Genomic DNA, 20987 nt, shown 5'->3' with positions numbered 1-20987 from the left:
TTCTATGTAGCCTTGGCAGAGCCCTTGAACTGAAACTGTAAACCAGGCTGGCCTTAAACTCAGATCTCCTCCTTCTGCCTTCTGAATTCTGGGCCTAATGGCATGTACCACCACCTCCTGGCTAAGACCCGTAAGGGATGCTGGTGGACAGTTACTGCCCAGACTTAGTGATGTGCTGACATCTGCATTCTCACTTGTTATGGCAAGAGTACCTATTTCTGATTAACCATGCCATTGAGTGTTATTGAGAAGAAAATCGCTAGGAGATCGTTTGGGAGCTCCTGGCACCCAGTAAGCTAGTAGGGGGAAAGTCTCACCTTCTTGTCAAGTGTAAATTGCCAACAAATTCCAGTTCTTTGGCTCCTACTACTGTGTAGCAATTATTTAAAACTGAAATTGGACAGGAATTTTTTGGTCTCTTTGGGATTCCCATTCTTTTCATGGATGGAAGACGGACGGATCCATTTTAATTCATCAAACTTTAATTATCAAGTCATAGTGGATGAGATTTCAGTGACTAGCCTTTTGGATACTGAAAGTAAATTTGAATTATGACCATCATAACTATCTCCCGCCAATTATAGAGAAGTAATAATTGTTGCTAATCCTTAAGCTTAATTGTATTGAACTATTTATCTAATTTGTTCTCAAAAATCAATGGATGGTGGGAGAACTCATGTCATCTGCACAACACTTCCTCTCCATAGCACTTCCTTTTCCTTGTATGCCACTCGCCCCACCCCCTTTGGAACATCAAAAATAAATAAATAAATTGTCAATATGTGGGAAGTGAAACAGTAAATGAATAATTCAATTCTGTTTCAGTAAAATCCATCATCATTATGAAGATTCAATATGTAACTATTCTTAAATGAACCTTATCTTGCCAGTTAAAAAGAAGTGGCCACCAGAGAGACTAGAAATGAATTTCAGACGAATCACTCTTGCAGTAGCTATTGAAATACCCACTCTCTCCTCCATTATGTATGTACTTTTACTTTGCTCTAAGATATCGGAATAATTCAAAAGAAATTATGAAACTTCCCTTTCTGCGGCTCTTTGTTAGCCAGCTGTTACTAAGCCAGAAGCTAAAGGACAAGTACGCAGTGTCTCCCAGCCCTCCTACAGCCGTCCATGCCCCAGTTTCATCCAGTGGACTGTTGCCTGTCTGGTGAATTAATATTTACCTGGATTAAAACCCTTGATGGGACTTGGCTGACATCACTTCCCCAAGGTGTCAGAGAGGCAGTGATGTGGGTTCAGACACTGCAGGTCTTTGAGTGTTCTGTGTCAAACTTCAAGGAAATTGTTGACTGCTCACAGTCGTCCCTCTCTTTTAAGGCCCTAGTCAAATTTTATTTCACAGAATGCTTAAGTTGCATAAACAAACATATTCAATGTCATCAGCAAATATTGAGGCCATTAGAGCTTTCATAGCTTTGAATGACATAGTTCTCTGTTACCAGAACATTGGTCAGATGCAACTGAAATCTTGCAAAGAGATATATAAATTCTCTACACAGATGGGTTTATGTTTTAACTACCCTTTGGTAGTTTCAATGACTCTGGTTTCAGTTGGAAAGAGACACTTTTACTTTCAGACATTTACACCTGGTTTTAAAGCACCTTTCAGGGTAAGTGCATAATGTTACTAGTACTTTCTTTCATAAAAAACAATTGGGTTTGTATTCTTACTACCTTTGTAGGTATGACAGTGCCCTCTGTGACCCTCACTTCACACCCACCATGACTCTTAAATGATTCTTGCCCTCTGGTCTCCATATTAGGTCTTGTGATAATGGTCACTGTTTGTTGAATGGAACTCATGGTACGCCTTCAGAGATGAAGAAATCAAACACCCCAGAGTTAGGCATCTATTTGAAGGGTATGTATGGAATATATTTTCCTTTGCAATATACATCTTACTGGCTGGAATTAAAGGCAAAGTTCCCTTCAGTTTTCATACTGAAAATACATTAAGGTTTTGTGTTATCCTCTAGGAGATGTTTTTGATTCAGCCTCTGATCCAGTGCCATTACCACCTGCCAGGCCTCCACCCCGGGACAACCCAAAGCATGGTTCTTCACTCAACAGGACGCCCTCTGATTATGATCTTCTCATCCCTCCATTAGGTTGAAAATTTAAACACAGCTTAAACTTCCCCTGCCCTCCTCTCTGTATCTGCATTATTAGAATTAAGAGTTCAGTATAATGCAGACTCTGGGTTGAGAATTTGCCTAATCTGGTCCTCCAGGTGATGATGGCTCCTGCATTCATGTGACGGTCACTCTACCAGAAAAATTAATGGTCTAGGAAATAGCTGTGAAACTTAATTGGTTTTCATAGCGTCTTTTGAATTTTTAATGTATCTGAATTTTCTATTATATCACACTACTTTTGTAATCAGAGCAAAATACTTAACCTAGTTTGTTTTAAGCTATATTTCCACTATATAATCCTTTCAAAACCTTCACAAAATAATGACCTAAAAGAACTGACCATCAGTGAGGATTTCATGAGGTTTTCTCTTCTAGACTAGATTCAGTGTTAAGACTCAAAAGTGCTGCTCACTCCCCTGGTCTGTGTCTCAGGGCCATTCAAGTGATGGTCTGGAGTGGCAAGGTGGGTCTCCTCAATCCAGACTCATTCTTAGTAAGCATGAGCTACACTTTACTTCAGCATGAAATGGCCAGGTCATCTCAAGTTGGTTAAATTATTTTAAAAAGTATATATTTCATTCTAGATAACAAGAACAAGTTCTGTTTAATCCATTTGTAAGCTTTTTTGAATTGTCTGTTGAATCACCAAGAATAGTAGGGGAACTTTTATATTTCCTGATATGTACCACTGGCCAGTATTTTGAACTGTCCAATTACAATTACTTTTGCTTCTTTTTTATTGGTCAGGGATTTTTGTTTTGTTTTATTTTTTTTTATTTGACTCAATTCTAAGACCTTCCTAATTTTTAATCTATAGTCTTGTTTCCTTGTTTGCTTTTCCTCTGTATTGGGTCTCGACTCATTACTCAAGTCTCTATTGTGTAGATTACACTATTTCATATCCTTCTCTGTGTGTCTGTTAGGGATCAGTGTTTGCATCTCATCTTGTGAAGTCAGGTTTTATTGTTCAATATAATTGCCATAGGTGGATGATGACCTTGCTCTTTAGCTGTTAGAGAAGACGTGACAGCTTGTGTCTGTCCTTGGACCTTCCTCTGGCTTGTCCTGTCCATCACTTCCTGCTGTTTACTCAGCTGAGGACACTCACTTCCTGATTTTCCCAAATATCTGTGTCCAAGCCTCTGGTATTCCACATGCTCCTGATTGTCACCACCTCATGGATGCCACTTGTATTTCTCTTCTCTCCTGTCATAATCTCTCTTTCATAAGACCAACCAGACACTTTGACATGTCAGTCATAAATGTCTGTGAATAGGTCCACCTCCCTTTGATAGAATCTAAACACTTTAAGGTTTGATATTTTATTACCCGATTTCTAGTATGGTTCTGACACTTAGGGACAGAAAATAAAGGATTAGGATTTGATTATGTGACAGAAAGAGCCTAGAATGTTAAGAAATCTCTCCTATATCCTCAAATACTTTTAATTAAAAAATATTTATGATGATTCAATCAAATTTTGTATACTTTTTCAAATCAAGCACAACAAAAACAAATTCACTTTAAAGTATTTATGTTTAATGCATTCAACTTAAATACATGTGATTTTTATTAATAACCTACGAAGCTGTTTACATATAGCCTGTCTCACTAGCAGCACATTTGACATACATATTTAGAAACTATATTCAGTTCCCTTTATTTTTTTTCTTAAAGTTCAAGGTAAGAAAGACTTGGGGTTGTCTAGCAAAGTGGCAGGGATAAGTCCATAGACATAAGGCCGCAGTGCAATATTGTTTATACCTTGAGTAAACCTTAGAGATGCATACATGAAGGTAACTAGCTTTGGGGCCAATCAAAAGGAGATCTCCATTGGCATGTTCTTCTCTGGAGATGACTGCTGTGTAAACAATGCATTCTCATGCACTGTGCATGTGCTATGTGTTTTTTGTTGGTAAACCGAATGTTTGGGACAATGTCAGTGATTACAGTCCAGTGGATCAACTGTGAGGGGATGGTTGGAAGTGTTCCCCAGCATTAAATTATATGTGCATGGTATGATTTTTCTCATGAGAGGTCAAGAACTCTTTTTATTTCTTAGAGATTTCTGTTCTGCTGATCATGGTCTTCAGTTCAGAGTTCTAGTATACTAATAGTACAGAGATGACCACGGGACCATGAGCTGATGCATTGTTGGAAATGCTCCTTTTTATACAAAGACTCAGGAAACAGAAAAAAAAAAAGGTTTCATGGCGGTGTTTCAGTCTTTTGTTTGTGTATCTGTATTTTCTCTCCACACTCTTCCGCAAAATGGTCAAGTCCATTATGAATGTCAGTGAACTGTTGAATAAAAATTGCAAGGGAACTTAGAAGTAATGGGAGAAAAGAAATCAGTCCTGGCTTTTGCTTGACTCTGTGTGTTTTGATTAATGAAGTTCTAGTGTTGATAACGACCTTCCTTTAAATGCAGGTGAAGATGCCTTTGATGCTCTCCCCCCATCTCTCCCTCCTCCCCCACCTCCGGCAAGACATAGTCTCATTGAACATTCGAAACCTCCAGGCTCCAGTAGCCGACCTTCCTCAGGACAGGACCTTTTCCTTCTTCCTTCAGGTATGAGTGGGTGAAAAGCCAAGAAAGAATTTTCTCTTAACATAAACTACATCTGAGATTATGGCGCCAAATTCATGTTAGTGTTTCCTGAGACCTGCCATATCAGCAGAAAGACTCCTTGGTAGTGAGAACGGTGGCTGGCTGCTTTCCTTGACACTGGATTGACTTGATGGCGGAATAGCACAAGGATGGAAAGAGCAATAAGGAATCATAGTGGTTACCCACGGCCCCTTGGCTGACCCCACACCCGTGCACATGTAGGCAACACCAGTTGAATTTAGTGGGTTATTTACTATTTACAAAAGCGATGCAAGGGTGGACAGGAGATCCACTGGTGGAGGAGAAAGCTGAAGGTTTGTGGGAGGTACTTGGGACTGGCTTGTATATTATACATCGTAAATATGTTAGGAAATTTTTGAAGAAAAAGAAAGAAGGGAAGGACAAAGGGCACATGTTCTGCATGTTATACAAAGCAAATAATGCCTTTAGGTGCCGGCGGGGTCTACCTTCATGCAGTTTATGGACTCCCACGATGCTGCCTAAGCAAGATCAAGTGTCCTAAGTCAAGCATAGAGCCCCAACTCTTCAATGCTAAGTTGTAGGCAGTTTCTGATTGGCTTCCTTGCACTCCTAATATGCATGACTTAAATCCTGATTCATGAGGTCTCTGTTCACTGGCTTCTTTTATAACAAAGTCAGGATCTCCAAGAGCTAGCAGAAAATATTTTGTTACATCTTACAGAATGTTTAATCATCTTTCTAGAAAAACACAGTGCCACACTGCTTAGGGCAGCTCTTCACTCAGAGAGTAAAACCTCATGAAAGACACACATACTAGACTCCAGTGCAGCACTCCGCTTTTAGAACTGTATAACTAAACGAAGGTGGTTGCCCACCTTCCTCTGTGGTCTCTGTGCTGTCTAGGATGTTCTTAATTAGTGTACTCAAATTAGTTCGCAATCCTGAGATTTGAGTTCCTTGAGATAATCTCCCAATTTAAAGACAAGATAGATATCTTACAAAAAGATATGCATTTTCTCAAAATATTATACTAAATGCCTGTTTCTGTATGCCAGCCTTCTATGCCCTGCGTGCCAGCCTTACCACCCGGTGACGTCTCTGTAGTTCAAATTTCAGATCGCAGGAACTGCCTTTCTACAAAGAGACCTCATGGCTGCAGTGCGGGGAGGAAGGGAAGCCATGCAGAGATGCAGTTCGGGTCCTCCTTTATGCTTTCCGTCTTGCGCTTTCGCACAAGATTGCTTTTGGCAAAATTATAATTCCCACTACCGTGTGTGGCCCATCCATTCTAACAAGCCAATCAAACACTAACAAAATGCAAGTCCTCAACAAAAGCTCCTTGATTTGCTATCTCCAAACCCAAGGCAACCGCTGGGCATACGTGCTGCCTCCTTTTCTGTGTAACAAAAAAGAAAAAAGAAAGGAAGCATTCCTTTGTGTGGGAAGGTTGAAATAGCATTTCTGCAGCTTCGTGCCAGGGCCTGTGCTTAAGCAACAAAGCCAAAGCCAGGACAGCGTTACGTCTTGTCACACCCTGCATGAATGTCTTTTTTGAAGGGCATGGGATGCACCGTGTCTTTGGCAGACTTACTATAGATTTCTCTCACTGTTCCTCTAACCTAGAATCTCTTTTGAAGTCCATATCCAATCTTAAAGCCACAATTCAAGTTCCAAGTCTAGTGAAGCTGACTTGGTTAAAGAGAAGTAGTATTTTTAACTTTTAGACATACAAGTTTGTCTGCATAAATAAAATACAAAGAAATACCAGGTGGTTGGAAAAGGACTCAGGGGGTATGATTTACTCAAGCCTATTGAATCATTGCCGTGATGGGACTAGCCAGAGAGCTTGTGCCATCTGGGAGGTTGCCCTTACAGAACTCAAGTCAGATGAGGGAAGTCGTTTGCGGTGCTCTTCCCATGTGGAGGCTGCCGTGTTCAGATGTGAGAAGTTCCAGGGCGAGAGCAACACTCCGTTCTCCTCTGCGGTGCAGCAGCATCTTCTGGGAATTTGCTGTAAGAAGTCAGGAGGGACCTTCCTTCCTATGCTTAAATTAGGCTCAGTACTACATTGCTTCTTTAGCAAATTGATCGCATTGTGTGTTATGTCCTCAAATAATGTATGACTGTATAATTACAATTGGCTGAAGCATCTTCAGATTGTATATTTTAATCCTAAATAGGCTTATTTAGTTTTTAAAGAATCTAATTGCCAAAGCTTCATTGATTTTCAAATTTTCCTTCTCAGAGGACAGCTAGTAATTATCTTGCATAGTGCTGTTTCCTTTGAGACAGTAGCTCCAGTTTCATAACTTTCAGCAGGGATACACCTTCACCTTGTACCTCACAAGCAGCAACTTAGCTGGACACAAAGTTGAGCCTGTGGTGAAGGAGCAGATCCTAAGTGTTTTTGCTGTGGTCATAATAATTTAGTGTGTCCCTCTTTAGGTAAAATGGTTTAATGGAAGACATTTAAATACTGCAATTGTGTATTTTGTAGCCCATTTATAATATTGAAATGTATACAGATTGTAACTTCATTAGCTCACAGTGATTGTCTAGAAATGACAGACATATCTGGGAAGCCTGTGACTTGGCTCAACAGCAGTAAGCAAGTGTGGGTACTCTGAAGGCATGATAAAGCTGGTGGTAATTGCTGCAGGAAGAGTACATGAAATAATAATTAGATTATGATTTTAAATGGTGCTTACCTTTTCTAGTCAGAAATTCATATGAAAATAGGCAAGTTTAAAAGCATGTCAATTCTTCTTAAATTATCACATTCTATCTATTGCTGTTGTCAGATTCAAATGAAGAACCAATGATCTAAACTATAGCCTAACTATATGTATTTACAGCCTATCTTTCTTTATGCAAAATCTGTATCTGCATGGATTTATTTTTAGTAGTTAAAATATGAATGAGCATAAGCTAGTTGCCAAGCTTTTTGCGTGTTGCTGTGTATTCGAGTAAGGAGATCTCATATGAACCACAGAAGTGAGAAAAATTCTGCCCTCAAAGAACTTGGAATAACTTCCGAGATAGTACACACAGAAGAAAGTAATATGAGGGAAACTTGAGAGTGGAAATTTTTAGTGAGCCGAAGATGTCAGAGATAATGTTTTTATTATTCTTTTGTTTAGAACAGAGAGAGTGCTAAGGCTTTCAGCCACACAGAACTAATTTTAAGGCAGGTAGGCTTGCTCTGCTAATGACTTCTGCCAGCACAGACCCGTGTTCTCTCTTTACTTCCACAGAATGAATTATATCATTCTTAGTGAAATGATTTTTCAATCTATAATTTATGTTTCACAGTTTTATATGGCAAGGTTTTAAAAAAAAGTGCATTTTTACTGTGTGTTTAAACTTGATTTTTAGCAATGGTATTTTTTTTTCTTTTTTTTTCTTTTTGCAGTTGAATTTACTATTCAGTGAGCCAGGCTGACAACTGGGTATTAGCATATTTTGGAATTTCCAATATAGTGCAATGAATAAAAAAAATCTTACATTTACAGATATTTGTACATTCATTAATTCATTTAAAAATTCCGAACTCCAGGTTTGTTTACATTATATTGACACAGAGCTTAAGGAGCTCAAGCGATCCAACAATACTCTTAGAGGCAAAGTGGATACTATATTTTTTCATGCTTTCCTCTCAGCAGCTTTTATTCATTGAAGAGTTTATGTGGGGGAAAGAAATTAGAGTTTAGAGGGGGCTAAATAAGTGATCTGAAAAGAGAAATAAAAATATGTAGTCTTAATTTTGAAGTCAAGAAAGTAGCATCCCTGAACAAATGGATGAATTACAAAACCCACATAGTCAAAGTGGTTATGATTGCTCAGGAAATCAGTTGTCTAATCCATTTTATCGGAATCTACAGTCCTCAAGTTCCCAAAGTTCTTTCTTCAGCCAATCAATGGAAAACATCCTTTTAATTAAAAAATTATATTTATTTTCAAGATCCCTTTTTTGAGCCAGCAAGTGGCCAAATTCCCTTGCCTCCTGCCAGGAGAGCACCAGGAGACAGCATCAAGCCCAACAGAGCCTCCCAGGACTATGACCAGCTTCCTTCAACTTCCGGTGAGTTGACTGGGAACAGTAACAATGGTGTCCTCTTTTATACTATATCACATTTTTATGCTGTATCACTGTTCGCTCTGTGGCCTTGTCTTTAGTTTATTGCACTACACCCAAACATTCAGCATCCTTTGTGTTTGGCTTCTAAAGCACACATATGAAAGCAACACCCAGAAAACTGCCTCAGGGGAGGAAAAAGGAGGCTTACTATTTTGTGTGAACCGTCAGTAAGTGCACAGTCGTTGTTTCATGGCATATTCTTTCTTTTACCTTCCATTTCGTCTCATCCGATTTGAGAAATACAGAAAATCTCTTTGTACGTCAGCCCATGCTATGTTCTTTCATTTCACATCAAGACAAGCATCTCTCTAGAAGGAATACCAAGCCAGTATTACTATTATTTGGTTTTGTGGGTTGGTTTTTTGTTTGTTTGTTTGTTTTGGTTGGTCGGTTTTTCAAGATAGGGTGTCATGTACAGAAAGATTGTTCCTGATAATTGTTATTACCTCACATTTCATCATTCATTCATCTGCTTGACTCATTTGTTTGTGTCTTAACACTCAAGCTAAGAGTGTCACCCGGGGTTGCTAGAGTGACTACCAATGGCTAGATGCTAATCAGCAAATATTCATTGCTTACATTCTGAAGGCTGAGAAGGCCAAGAGAAAGTGCCAGCCATTTGGTATCTGGTGAGAACCTACTTCTTTCTCCATAGGTGACCATCAGGCATTGTGAAGTGCAGGACCTTTTAATCAATATTAATCCCTTTCCTGAAAGTTCCACACTCACAACTTACTCAGCAACCACAAATATCATTGCACTGAAGAATACAAGCAAGAACAAGAAATGGAGCCACACCATATCACTGTAACCCCAGCACTTAGAACCTGAAAACCTGAAGCAGAAGCCTTACAATGTGTGGAAGAACATATATATGTTTGTATATATGTGTGTGTGTGTGTGTGTGTGTGTGTGTATGTGTGTATATATGTGTGTGTGTGTGTGTGTGTGTGTGTTTGTGTAGTGACATACTAAAGACAAGTGGACTGTATAGCAAAACCCTGTCTCCAAACAAACTATTTAAGTGATACACAGATATCCAGAAGGATGCCCAGAACATATAAGAATATAGATGGGGACATGAAAGGGACACTTAGTCACTGATGTCTTTGTTAAGTTGGATACTTGGTTTCATGAGCAACATATTTGTTTCCCCTTTGTAAACTTCAGAAGTCTTTCACTAGATTTTGTATGATTTCAGTATTTTCAGTTTTTATTCTTAAGCTCAAATCAATTCACTGAAGATTTGTTAAATGTAATAGTCATATACCTGGGACGTTCTGAATAAAGATTATTGAGCTGCTCCGAGGACTATCAGCATTGTAGATCCTCCATGGGGCCATACAGGAGATGCAGAGTTCACTCTGAAACCCCAGCGGTGTTAACCCTGAAAACTTATTGACCTCTTCAAGTTTTGGTTTATATGTTGTCCAGTTCACGTCTAGCCACTCAGATCCTTCTGTGTGTAGGGTGTATTTCCAAATAAAACATAGACTGATGAGAAAGCATGGAAATCGATGAGTGAAAACATCTGCCAGTCCTGTATGGCATGAGAAAGCAAAGCCATTAATGCAATACTGTTAAGACAGACCTTTGGCAAAAGCACCACATCTGACTTGAAATATATTCAGCACCAACCATCAGCTGTGTCAAAATACAGGTATATAAGTCGTGAATAGAGTTATTGTGAGACAGTTTTCACAGATTCTTTGGTGTTGGCTCTGTACCATGTGGGTGTTGTAGGCACAGGAGCATCCTGCAGGTGTTCTAGTGTTTGGATCAGGGTTAGCAATACAATAGAAATCTCAAGAGTGCTTGGAGTAGCAAACACAGAAACATCCACTTAACCTGATTGAACTAGTTTTTCCCTAAGAAATACAATAGTATTAAGGGCTAATTCCAGCTGTAGCATCAAATATTTCATCCTAAACTTCGCAGACACTAGCAAAGCACAGAAACAATTCCCTGTTTCTGGGTTGCTTTTGTTAACAGGAAGCATGCTAGTTTTCCATACCTGCACATCTGTACTCACCTCTGGAGTAGATGTCCTCAGTTAAAACCTGACCTGGATGCTATGTGCCCTCAGGACTCTGTTCCACAATAATCTATTCTTATCAAAGTCTCTTTTATATGACCTAACAAGGATTCTGGTGTGGTTGCTGATTCTAACACATTGAATGTCTATGACCTTTTGGAGCTATATAAATACTTGATAGTTGCTTATTTATCAACAAACTATGAAAAGAACGGTTTTGAAGAATTCAAAAATACAGTTTCATCAATTTAGAAATATCTTTCTGCCGGGCAATGGTGCACACCTTTAATCCCAGCACTCTGAGGGCAGAGGCAGGAGGAGCTCTGAGTTTGAGGCCACCCTGGTGTACAGAGTGAGTCCCAGAACAGCCAGGGCTACACAGAGAAACCCTGCCTCAAAAAAAAATGAATAAATAGATATGAATAAAATAAAATAGAAACCTCTCGTCTCCCTTTTAATAACGTTATGTGTATAAGTGCATCTACGTAGCTAAAAGGAACTTCAAGTTTGTTCATTCCCCTTAAAGGAAGTATTTCATAAATTAAAAATAATGTTACTGTTGGTATTTCATCAAATGATCATGATAAAAAGCAGTTGCAAAAAATAAAATTAAAATTTCATTGATTTATTTTAAAATCACTTCCTTCTGTACTGAGGCAACTTTTTGCCAGTGAATGACTTCTATACGTGAGCTCATCTCTCCCATGTAGCTCATGTCTCCAGTCACCGCATGTAATTTTGTAAAATTTTCATGCTTCTTTTCTCATGTTATAATACCCATTGTGCAGCAGTTTGAACTCCTTAAACACTCCAAACTGCTTGTCCTTATATTGCAGTGTCAGCCCTGGCAGAGGTTATTCATGGTATTAGCAGTTAAAAAGTAGTTCAAGGACTTGAAAACAATGCTAGAATGTTCCATGACTCATATGAAATTATTTAATTGCTAAATATACTGACATAATAAGGGGATACTGTTATAAAGGGGATGAACTGCAGTGCTGGTTTCCTCTATTATTAGTTTAATGGAAAATTGAAGGACTATTGAGCAGACAGCTCTGTTAGTAATCTTTCTGAGGATTTCAGCTGGAAATCATGGTTATAATTCACACAAGGGTTGGAAATGCAGAGTGAAGATTTCCTAGTGACAGGGTAAACTGCATTTAACACTTAGTTTTGTTTCCACGATGGAAATTTCAGTGTGGTTGAGCTTTACAGTTCATCTGGTCATTGATGCCTCTTGAAAGCCTTCATGCGCTTCTGATTCAAAACCACAGCGCTGAAATGTTTGGCAGGGGTATCTAAAGCAGTCTCTGCTGCTGCCCTTTGTGTGTTTGAAGTATAGTGTATGTGAAGGTCTTTCATTTATTTGTATTGCACTGAAAACCATATGTGAAATCGTGTCTGTTGATTAGACTGTGTCTAAGATGCTGTAATAACTCAACATCACAGCATAAATGGGCTCCAAAATTCTTTGAAGCAACTTATATTTGAATAACAAGATTATAATATATTTTGAGATTTTGTTCATTCTTTATTTAGTTGAATTCACATTATTTCTTCTAATTCTCAACTATTATTGAACATAAAAAATTACTAGTCAAAGAGTTTTAATGCTTATTCCAAGAATAGTACTTCTTTACTACATTACTGAAGGTCTATATCCCAGATGATATTACATGTTATGTAAGACTTAATTTATTAAGCATTTAGAGTAGAATACAAATTCCGACAGTTATTTTAGAAAGCTGATTATGACAATCATTGGGGTCATTTCACATACAAGTATAGTATATACAATTCTTTCTATGTGGTTATTCATATAAAATGTTATACTGTATATAATGTATATGCTGTTATATACCTTAAAACATAGTTATAATACATAAATATAAATAAATACATGCAATTCTGCAATAAGCTTAATTTATAAAATAAAGAAACCCAGCAAGCTTTAACAATTTACTCAGAATCCCACAGAGACAAGCGTCAGCCTAATAGAATTCAAGTTAATTCTGACAATTTTTGTAGGCTATGCACATATTTATTCTTTTACTGTTAATCAAGCTTATATTGTGATTACCAACATAATCAGTGGCCAAGCCAAAACCAAGTTAGTTCATAATCCACAATCACACCTCCATGTAATGTAACAGTGATTGCTAAAGCACATTGGGTTCCTTTATAACAAAATAGGACCAGCAGTGAAGGGGCCTCAGTGCCAGCAAAGGAGTGCAAGGCACTGGAGCAGCGAAAGCTCCATGACCGTGGCAGAACCCTCCACTGGGTTCCTGCTGCTCTTTCATATCAGAAAACCCTCTTAGCACCTCTATCTTCATTCTTGAACAGTTCGCATCTGTAAAACAGAAGGAATCTCATCTGTTTGTTACGGTTGTGTGAATTGCACACTATGACATGTACGCTGAAGAATACAGCAGCTACCAACAGTAAGAAAGGAAAGGACTTGGAGCTGTACCACCAGGGGCCTCCTGCACATTCAGAGCTGATATTTGTTAGGTGGTTAAGAGATAAGGGTTGGGTTTCAGTCTTTTACATATGGATACTGAGCTTCCTAGCACCATTGCTGAGGCATTCTTTTTCCCCTGTGTGATTTTAGTCTTTGTGAGATCCAGTTGGCAGCAGATGAACAGGTCTGTTTCCGGATCTCACTTCCATTAGCCTTGTCTGTTGTGTTGCTGTGGGCCGGCAGTATGTAGCTGTGTGGCGCCTCCCTCTGGCTTTCTTCTTTCTATTCAAGGTTGCTTTGCTTCCATATATTAGGGTTGGTTTTTCAATCTGTGGAAAGGGTCATGGCATTTTGATGGGTATTGCACTTTAGTCTATAGGTTGATTTGAATCTATAGAGTGATTTATGTAGTACAGACATTCTAACAGTAGTCTTCAAATCCATGGATATGGAAATCTATCCTTTTTTATTTATCTTGTCAGTTTCTTCAATTACTGTTTCATGACTTTGACAATAGAATGCTTTTACTTCCATAATTAAGTTCATCCCTAGATATTTTATATGTAGCATTTGTGCTTTTTTATTTCCTTGAATTGTTTATGTGCCGAAAGCTACCTGTATTCAGTTTAGTTTTCCTACTAATCTCTATTCTGCCCTGCCATAGGCCAAATCTTCTCCTTTATTAACCAATGGTAATAAAAACATATTCCCAGCATATAGATGGGAATCCCACATCAGCGCAACTTCCATACACACACACACACACACACACACACACACACCATCTTATATCAGCCATCCTGGTCCTCTGGTTCTTGCAATCTTTCCACAGTCCTCTTCTGCAATGTTTCCTGGGCCTTAGACACTAGTTTACTATATAGTGTTAGATTTGACTCTAGTGGTCACCATGTCTTCCTTTCACATCCCAGATTGTTTAGCAGCTGGCATTAGTGAGTTTGGGTATTATATATTCCTTATTAAAATCAGGTAGACCAGCTGTTTCTGCATCATACGAGAATAGAGACACACTAGCCATTCACAGGGTAAGGAAGTATGAACAGCAAAAAGTGTGAGGATCTCACTATATAGATACTCCTGAAATTGGAATGGTGGTCCCTGTTGTGCTTTGGACTCAGAGGGTGAAAGTCAGCTCAGGCCCTGTTGTATTAATTCTACTTCTAGCAAGGGCCTAAGTCATTAGTGGCATCAGCAATTGTGAGTATCCTGCAACACCTGTTCTCCAGTCAGTAAGTAGTGAGGGCCTAGATGCTGTACAGTGATATATAGTTTAATATAAATGCACAACCAATGCAAATTTTGGCAACACCCAGAAATTATATATTCTTTACATGACTATATAATTAATTCTCTTTGTTCTCAAGAGTCCTGCCTGTTCATTGGTACCAATGTTATTGGTTTCGCTTTAAGAAACTATTATCGCCAGGCAGTGGTGGTGCACGCCTTTAATCCCAGCACTCGGGAAGCAGAGGCAGGCAGATCTCTGTGAGTTCGAGGCCAGCCTGGTCTACAAGAGCCAGTTCCAGGGCAGGCTCCAAAACTACAGAGAGAACCTGTCTCGAAAAACCAAAAAAAAAAAAAAAAAAAAGAAAACCAAAAAAAGAAGGAAACTATTATCAGGATGGGACAGTGGCAACAATGGCTCCGTAGATAGTTTCCATGTGGCTGTAGGGCCTGGGTTTGGGTTCCTAGAACCCTTGTAAAGCCAGGTATGTTAGAATGCATCTATAAGCTCAGCTACCTACAGTGAAATTCTACCAAGAAACAGAATCTGCAGAAGTTTGTAGGCCAGCCAGCCTGATGCATGCAGAGATGAATAAGAAACCCCACAGTAAACAAGGTGGAAGGCAAGAACTGACAACCAAGGTTGCCCTATGACCTCCACATGTGGGTCATGGCACATGTGTACCCTCTTGGACACACACAAATATGTACACATCTACTATACATGGCACATGTGGACCCTCTTGGACACACACAAATATGTACACACCTACTATACATACAGCTGCACACATTAAAGAAAATGCATGAGAGGAAGAACAAAAGGTAATTACCAGCAGGGGCCTGAACTATAAGCCAGTTTTCTCAATGTTTGCATTTGGCGGGGAGGGTGCAAAAGTTTCTGCATTGGAATATGTTTGCTCAAGCAAAGCCACATTTAATTTGTTGAACCTGTTGACTCATAGAGGCAAAACATCTGCTCTTTTCCATTTATTTTTCCTCATTATCAGTGAAATTCAGCATTATTAACATGAAAAGCCAGATAGGAGGAGAGCCTACAGAGTATATTTATGAAAATAGTTCAGAATAGCCACACATGAGTAGGACAGCGAACATTTGGGGACTATTCTGCATTCTTCTCTTAGGTTATAGGGAAAGCATCCCCTCTACTAGGGACCTCTCCACTCTCTTCCTCTTGGAGCAGCCAAAGGCTGTGCCATAGCTGGGAAAGATAAAGTATGTGATAGAACCGGTCTTGGCCACTTATACTCTGAGCTATGGGCTTTGACTATTTTGTTGTTTTTGTTTGTTTGTTTCTGTTTTCTTCTTTTGTATATCTGTTGTGTGGCCTGAAAAGTGAGATATGAAATTAGAAAGAAAAATTTTATTTTTTGAGTCAAACTGCTACATTCTCCCACCACACTGTAATTTTCAAAATGAGGTAACATTTTCCATTTCACAGTAATTTAACCAGCAAATACAAGTATTTGTAGAGAAAATAAGTAAAAGTATTAAAAATTGATAGCACTATTGTGTCCTAGGCATTCATTTAATTTTTATTGAGCTCTACATTTTGCTTTGCTCCCCTCCCTACCTCTTCCCTCGCCTTCAACCATCTCCCAAGTTCCCCATGCTCCCAATTTACTCAGGAGATCTTGTCTTTTTCTACTTCCCAAGTAGATTAGATGTATGTGTCTCTTAAGGTTCTCATTGTTGTCTAGGTTCTCTGGGATTGTGATTTGTGTGCTGGTTTTCTTTGCTTTATGTTTAAAAATCACTTATGAGTGAGTACATGTAATAATTGTCTTTCTGTATCCTGGTTACCCAAAATGATGTTTTCAAACTCCATCCATTTGCCTGAAAAATTCAAGATGTCATTATTTTTTCTTCCATGTAGTACTCCATTATATAAATGTACCACATTTTCCTTATCCATTCTTCAGTCAAAGGGCATTTTAAATGGTTTCCAGTTTCTGGCTATGACAAACAATGCTGCTATGAACATAGTTGAGCACATGTCCTTGTGGTAAGATTAAGCATCCTTTGGCTATATATCAAAAGTGGTATTACTGGATCTTGAGGAAGGTTGTTTCCTAATTTTCTGAGAAATGGTATGGCATTCATTTTTATCTCACTGTTTCAATGGTTTCTCTCTTTAAAAATCTCCACAGATGGTTCGCAAGCACCAGCTCGACCCCCCAAACCACGACCCCGCAGGACTGCACCAGAAATTCATCACAGAAAACCCCATGGGCCTGAGGCAGCATTGGAAAATGTTGATGCAAAAATTGCAAAACTCATGGGAGAGGGTTATGCCTTTGAAGAAGTGAAAAGAGCCTTAGAGATTGCCCAGAATAACGTAGAAGTGGCCAGGAGCATACTTCGAGAATTTGCCTTCCCTCCTCCAGTCTCTCCACGTCTAAATCTATAGCAGCCTGAACTACAAGCACCAAAGGGTAAAACAGTTGACAAAATATTCGAGGAGTATGAAACAGAAGGACTGAGAGGGGATGCAGGAGCCCCAGCGTCTTTTTGCATGGCATCTCCAGAAGGGAGGCCTAGAGTACCACTTCTCTGGAGACCATGGCTCCCATAGGATGCCCACGCTGCAGCTTCTGTGTTTGTGCTAGCCATACTTTTAAATCAGGGTTGAACTGATTAAATAATTTAAAGACGTTTACTCCCCCTTGAACTTTGAATCTGTGAAATGCTTTTCCTTGTTTACACATTGGCAGAATTGCGTTTTGTCTCTATTTTGGATTTCTGTACTGTGTTCCTGACAGGCCCTTTGTAGATTGGTCACGTCTGCTGTAACCTTTTCGTGCCCGCCCTTGCTGTCCCCATCAGCAGCAAAATCATTTGTTTGTGTTGCTCTCTATCCAGGCCCCACCTCAAGTCCCCCGGTCCAGTTTCATTGCTCCCATTTATATGACATGCTAGTCTGAAGGTTCTGATTTACAGCATCTCAAACGAATGCAGAAAGAAAAAGAAAATGTGTGTGGTCTTGTCTTCACTACTGAGTCTTTTCTTTGGGAACCATCACTGTTGAGAGGTGGGGCAAAACCTGAATGTATAAAGCATTTATTTGTCAATAAACTGCCTTTTGTAAAGGGTTTTTATATAATATAAAAGAGCTTCCCTTGTTAGTGCAAGTGCTGTGACCTTTAGTTTTCCATATTCTCCCTCTTATAGCCCCAGGAGTGCCATGATGCTGTAAAAGTGACTACTGCAGATGCAGGAAAAACAGGCTCACATGAGACAGTGCTGTGTTCCAGGACCATAATGAGATCCCCTGATGTTTATGCCTGTATCGCTTTCAGTAAAGCTGGAAAAGGTGGCCGTCTCCTCAAAATCTGTTAATATGCCTTTAGATAAGGTCATGGACACCCTTTTGCCCAGTGGAATGCAGTCCATTTTCTATTTCGGGATGTCACCCTGGCTCCTCACAGTGTGCGAGCCTCCTCCTGAGGTACTGATGACTGGTGTGTGCCACTGCTACTGCAGCCCTGGTTCTTGCAAAATCCCTAGAACCCTTCCTCCAGTCAAACTAGGATTCCTATTTACTCTGTGGGTTTTCTCATTATTTGTTCCATGTTGCCCCATCCAGTCAGATGAAAGACTTTAACATAATTCTGCCTTTTTAACAAAATAAGTGGGTCTTCTGAAACCATGGTATTAGTCTGAATCTAAAAATATCTATTGACCGTCTGCAGTGTGCTTTTGCACTCTTGGGTTTGTTTAAAGCGCAAACTGGCTCTAACATATTGTTTGTATATATGTGTTTGATGATAAATGTCTCTAAGCTGATGGATGAAGCTCCAGAAATTGATGCGAGAGCTTCAGAACTCCAGAAATTTCAGGGTTTGTTTTTTTTTTAATCCCTAATAGTGGAAAAAGAAAATCAAAGCTATCTCCATACAAAATGCTTGACCACATTGATACTTCCTAAAGGTCGTCTTAGTTGTAGGTTCATGGAGGTTTGTACCACTCCTTGTTCCACACCCAGTGGGACACACAGAAATGCCTCAGATAATGAGTCCTCCATCCTCACTAGGGAGAAGAGAGACTATTGGCTAGATCTGATGGAGTCGGTGATGTAAAAGACTCATGCACAAAGCCATATTTGCCTAGCAAGGGCGTCCGGTACATTCCTTTGCAGTCTGACTTACATAGGGTGAGACAGGACTTGAGGATTCATAGTCTTGTTCTAGATTTATTCAGATAGTCCTATACTGCTTCTGCCCCGAGAGGGGTATTTTTAATTTCCTTGGATGCTATTCCTATAAGGAGGTATGAGTACAATTTTTATATGCTATTTTTTACAATTGGCTATTTGTTGTTTTATCTGCCCATAATTTTTTTACTTGTTTTATAAATTCCAATGTCATATGAGACCAGTGCTATGTATTTTGGGCTTTATGTATCTTGCCAACCATCGACATAGCCTAAAACCCAAAGTTGCCCCCTTGTTGTCCTAACATTGTTAGAACGCCCTTAATAGATTAAAGGGTGATGTAAGACAGGAACGCTGGGAACTGCAACATATTTTCATGCACTTCTTTAGAGTAATACATGAAATTATCAGCAAGAATTTAAAACCAAAAGATGTGATAATACCATTTGTTTGGACCTGAGGTTAGGAAGGAAAGAGTAAGTTTCTGAATTGTACCAAGATCCCTGCATCTTCCCTCTGGCAACTGCCAGTTTTGTCATTAAAGTAAAAGCAGTGAGTCTTATGTAAGACAATGGAGACAAAAACCATGGAATTCACAGACTTAGTTTAAAGACATAGTTCAAATTAATTTTCATTATGAAACAGACTACTAGCTAATACTTTGAGATGATCCAGACTTTATTCCCTCTGATCCAGAATGTTAGATTTTCCTCCCAAAGCTCAAGATTTGATAATAAAATTACCCTTAAGATGTATTTGCTATGATCCAAACAATTAAAACAAATAGTGGCTAATTTTAGCCCCTACCTACAAGTTGTTCTGGGTGTTGAGGACTTAGGATCCATCTCCTGTGAAGTTTCATTTTCAGTACTCGGGGAGGGTTTTTTTGTTGTTGTTGTTTGTATGTATGTGAATCACCCCCCCCCCCCATCTGTTGGTATCTGAAATATCACAGCCAAGTTTTCTAGAACCAAATCCAGTCATTGTAATGTTTAACTTGAACTTTCTTCCCCAATTATAGTTGTTAGCTCTTCCTGCTTTCCCCCTGCCCAGAGTGCAATAGAGCCCTAAGTACAACCTCCAAGGTCTGTTTGCTAACGCAGCATTTCTCACACAAAGGACACATGCAAAGATTTATTCATAATGTGAACTCCTTACTTGTTCAGTTCCAGAAGCATTTCCTCCATCCTGAACGTGACTTTGCCTCTCGGATTTTCAACTTGAAGCTTTAGTTTGCACTGAATTCCCTAATCTGGTTTTGAGATGTTTCAGATGGACTGATTTGGAAGTAAAATGCGGCGTATTTTAAACATCAATGCAGGTCCTGCCTGTAAACCTGGAATACTAGAGCTTCAAGGAAGAGGTTCCAGAAAAAGACAGCAATAGAAAGGTTTCCTTCTCAATTCCCGTTTTTATTGTTTGGAAATGTGTTTTTTTACACTTGTCTAATGTGGCAAAATAGTTATGTGTTCAATTAATTTATATTTTATTCTTTCTTTTTTTTCCATTCTGGATATGTAACCTCAAGTACTTTATCTGTTCTTTTAAGGTATTTTATAAAAATGAATGTTAACAAATTGAGTTTGTATGTTATTTTTCAAATGAGCACAAATCTTCCCATGAGAGCACGTCTCTGATGTCATTTTTCTAAAGGATATGGAAACAGCTGTAGTGGTGGGAGCGGCAGGGCTATGTCCCCAGCACCCGGGCCGCCTGCTAGCTTATGCCCCGAAATAATTACACAGACACTGTATTCTTTTAAACACTGCTTGACCCATTAGCTCTAGCCCTTACTGGCTAATTCTGATATCCTGATCAACCCATCTCTAATAAACTGTGTAGCACCGGTCTTACCGGGAAAGATTCAGCATGTCTGACCTGGCGGCTTGCTTCATCGCGTGCGTCTGCCCAGGAGAGGGGAGCATGGCCATTGAGCTCACTTCCTCTTCCTCCCAGCATTCTGTTCTGTTTACTCCTCCCACCTATGTTTTAACCTATGAGGGCCAGCCAAGCAGTTTATTTTTTAACCAATGACCTTCCTCCATCATTTCCCCTTTTTCTGTTTAAACAAAAAAAAAGGAAGGCTTTAACTTAACATAGCAAAATTACATATAACAAAACAGTTATAAAGTAAATATTACAATAATCTTTATCATAACTAAGGAAAACTATAACTATAACT

At 39.1% G+C, this 20987-nt stretch overlaps 1 protein-coding gene across 4 annotated transcripts in view; it reads left to right on the top strand.

The window, feature by feature from the left end:
* Positions 1-20398, top strand: part of Cblb (Cbl proto-oncogene B) — a 183770-nt gene extending 163372 nt beyond the window's left edge. For 2 of the 4 annotated variants that reach the window (XM_041672997.1, XM_041672998.1), the window contains exons 15-19: positions 1788-1885; positions 2001-2132; positions 4591-4731; positions 8714-8833; positions 16803-20398. In XM_041672997.1, coding sequence (XP_041528931.1) covers positions 1788-1885; positions 2001-2132; positions 4591-4731; positions 8714-8833; positions 16803-17062 — 751 coding nt within the window. In that variant the 3' untranslated portion in view covers positions 17063-20398. The remainder of the gene's footprint in view (positions 1-1787; positions 1886-2000; positions 2133-4590; positions 4732-8713; positions 8834-16802) is intronic. The other 2 variants (XM_041672999.1, XM_041673000.1) reach the window with 1 other exon arrangement.
* Positions 20399-20987: the final 589 nt, after the last annotated feature.

This window comes from Microtus oregoni, unplaced genomic scaffold (assembly GCF_018167655.1).
Source record: "Microtus oregoni isolate MIOR12 unplaced genomic scaffold, Mior012 000023F_ref0000262, whole genome shotgun sequence".
Classification (NCBI taxonomy): Eukaryota; Metazoa; Chordata; class Mammalia; order Rodentia; family Cricetidae; genus Microtus; species Microtus oregoni.
This window is presented reverse-complemented; position numbering and strand designations above follow the sequence as displayed.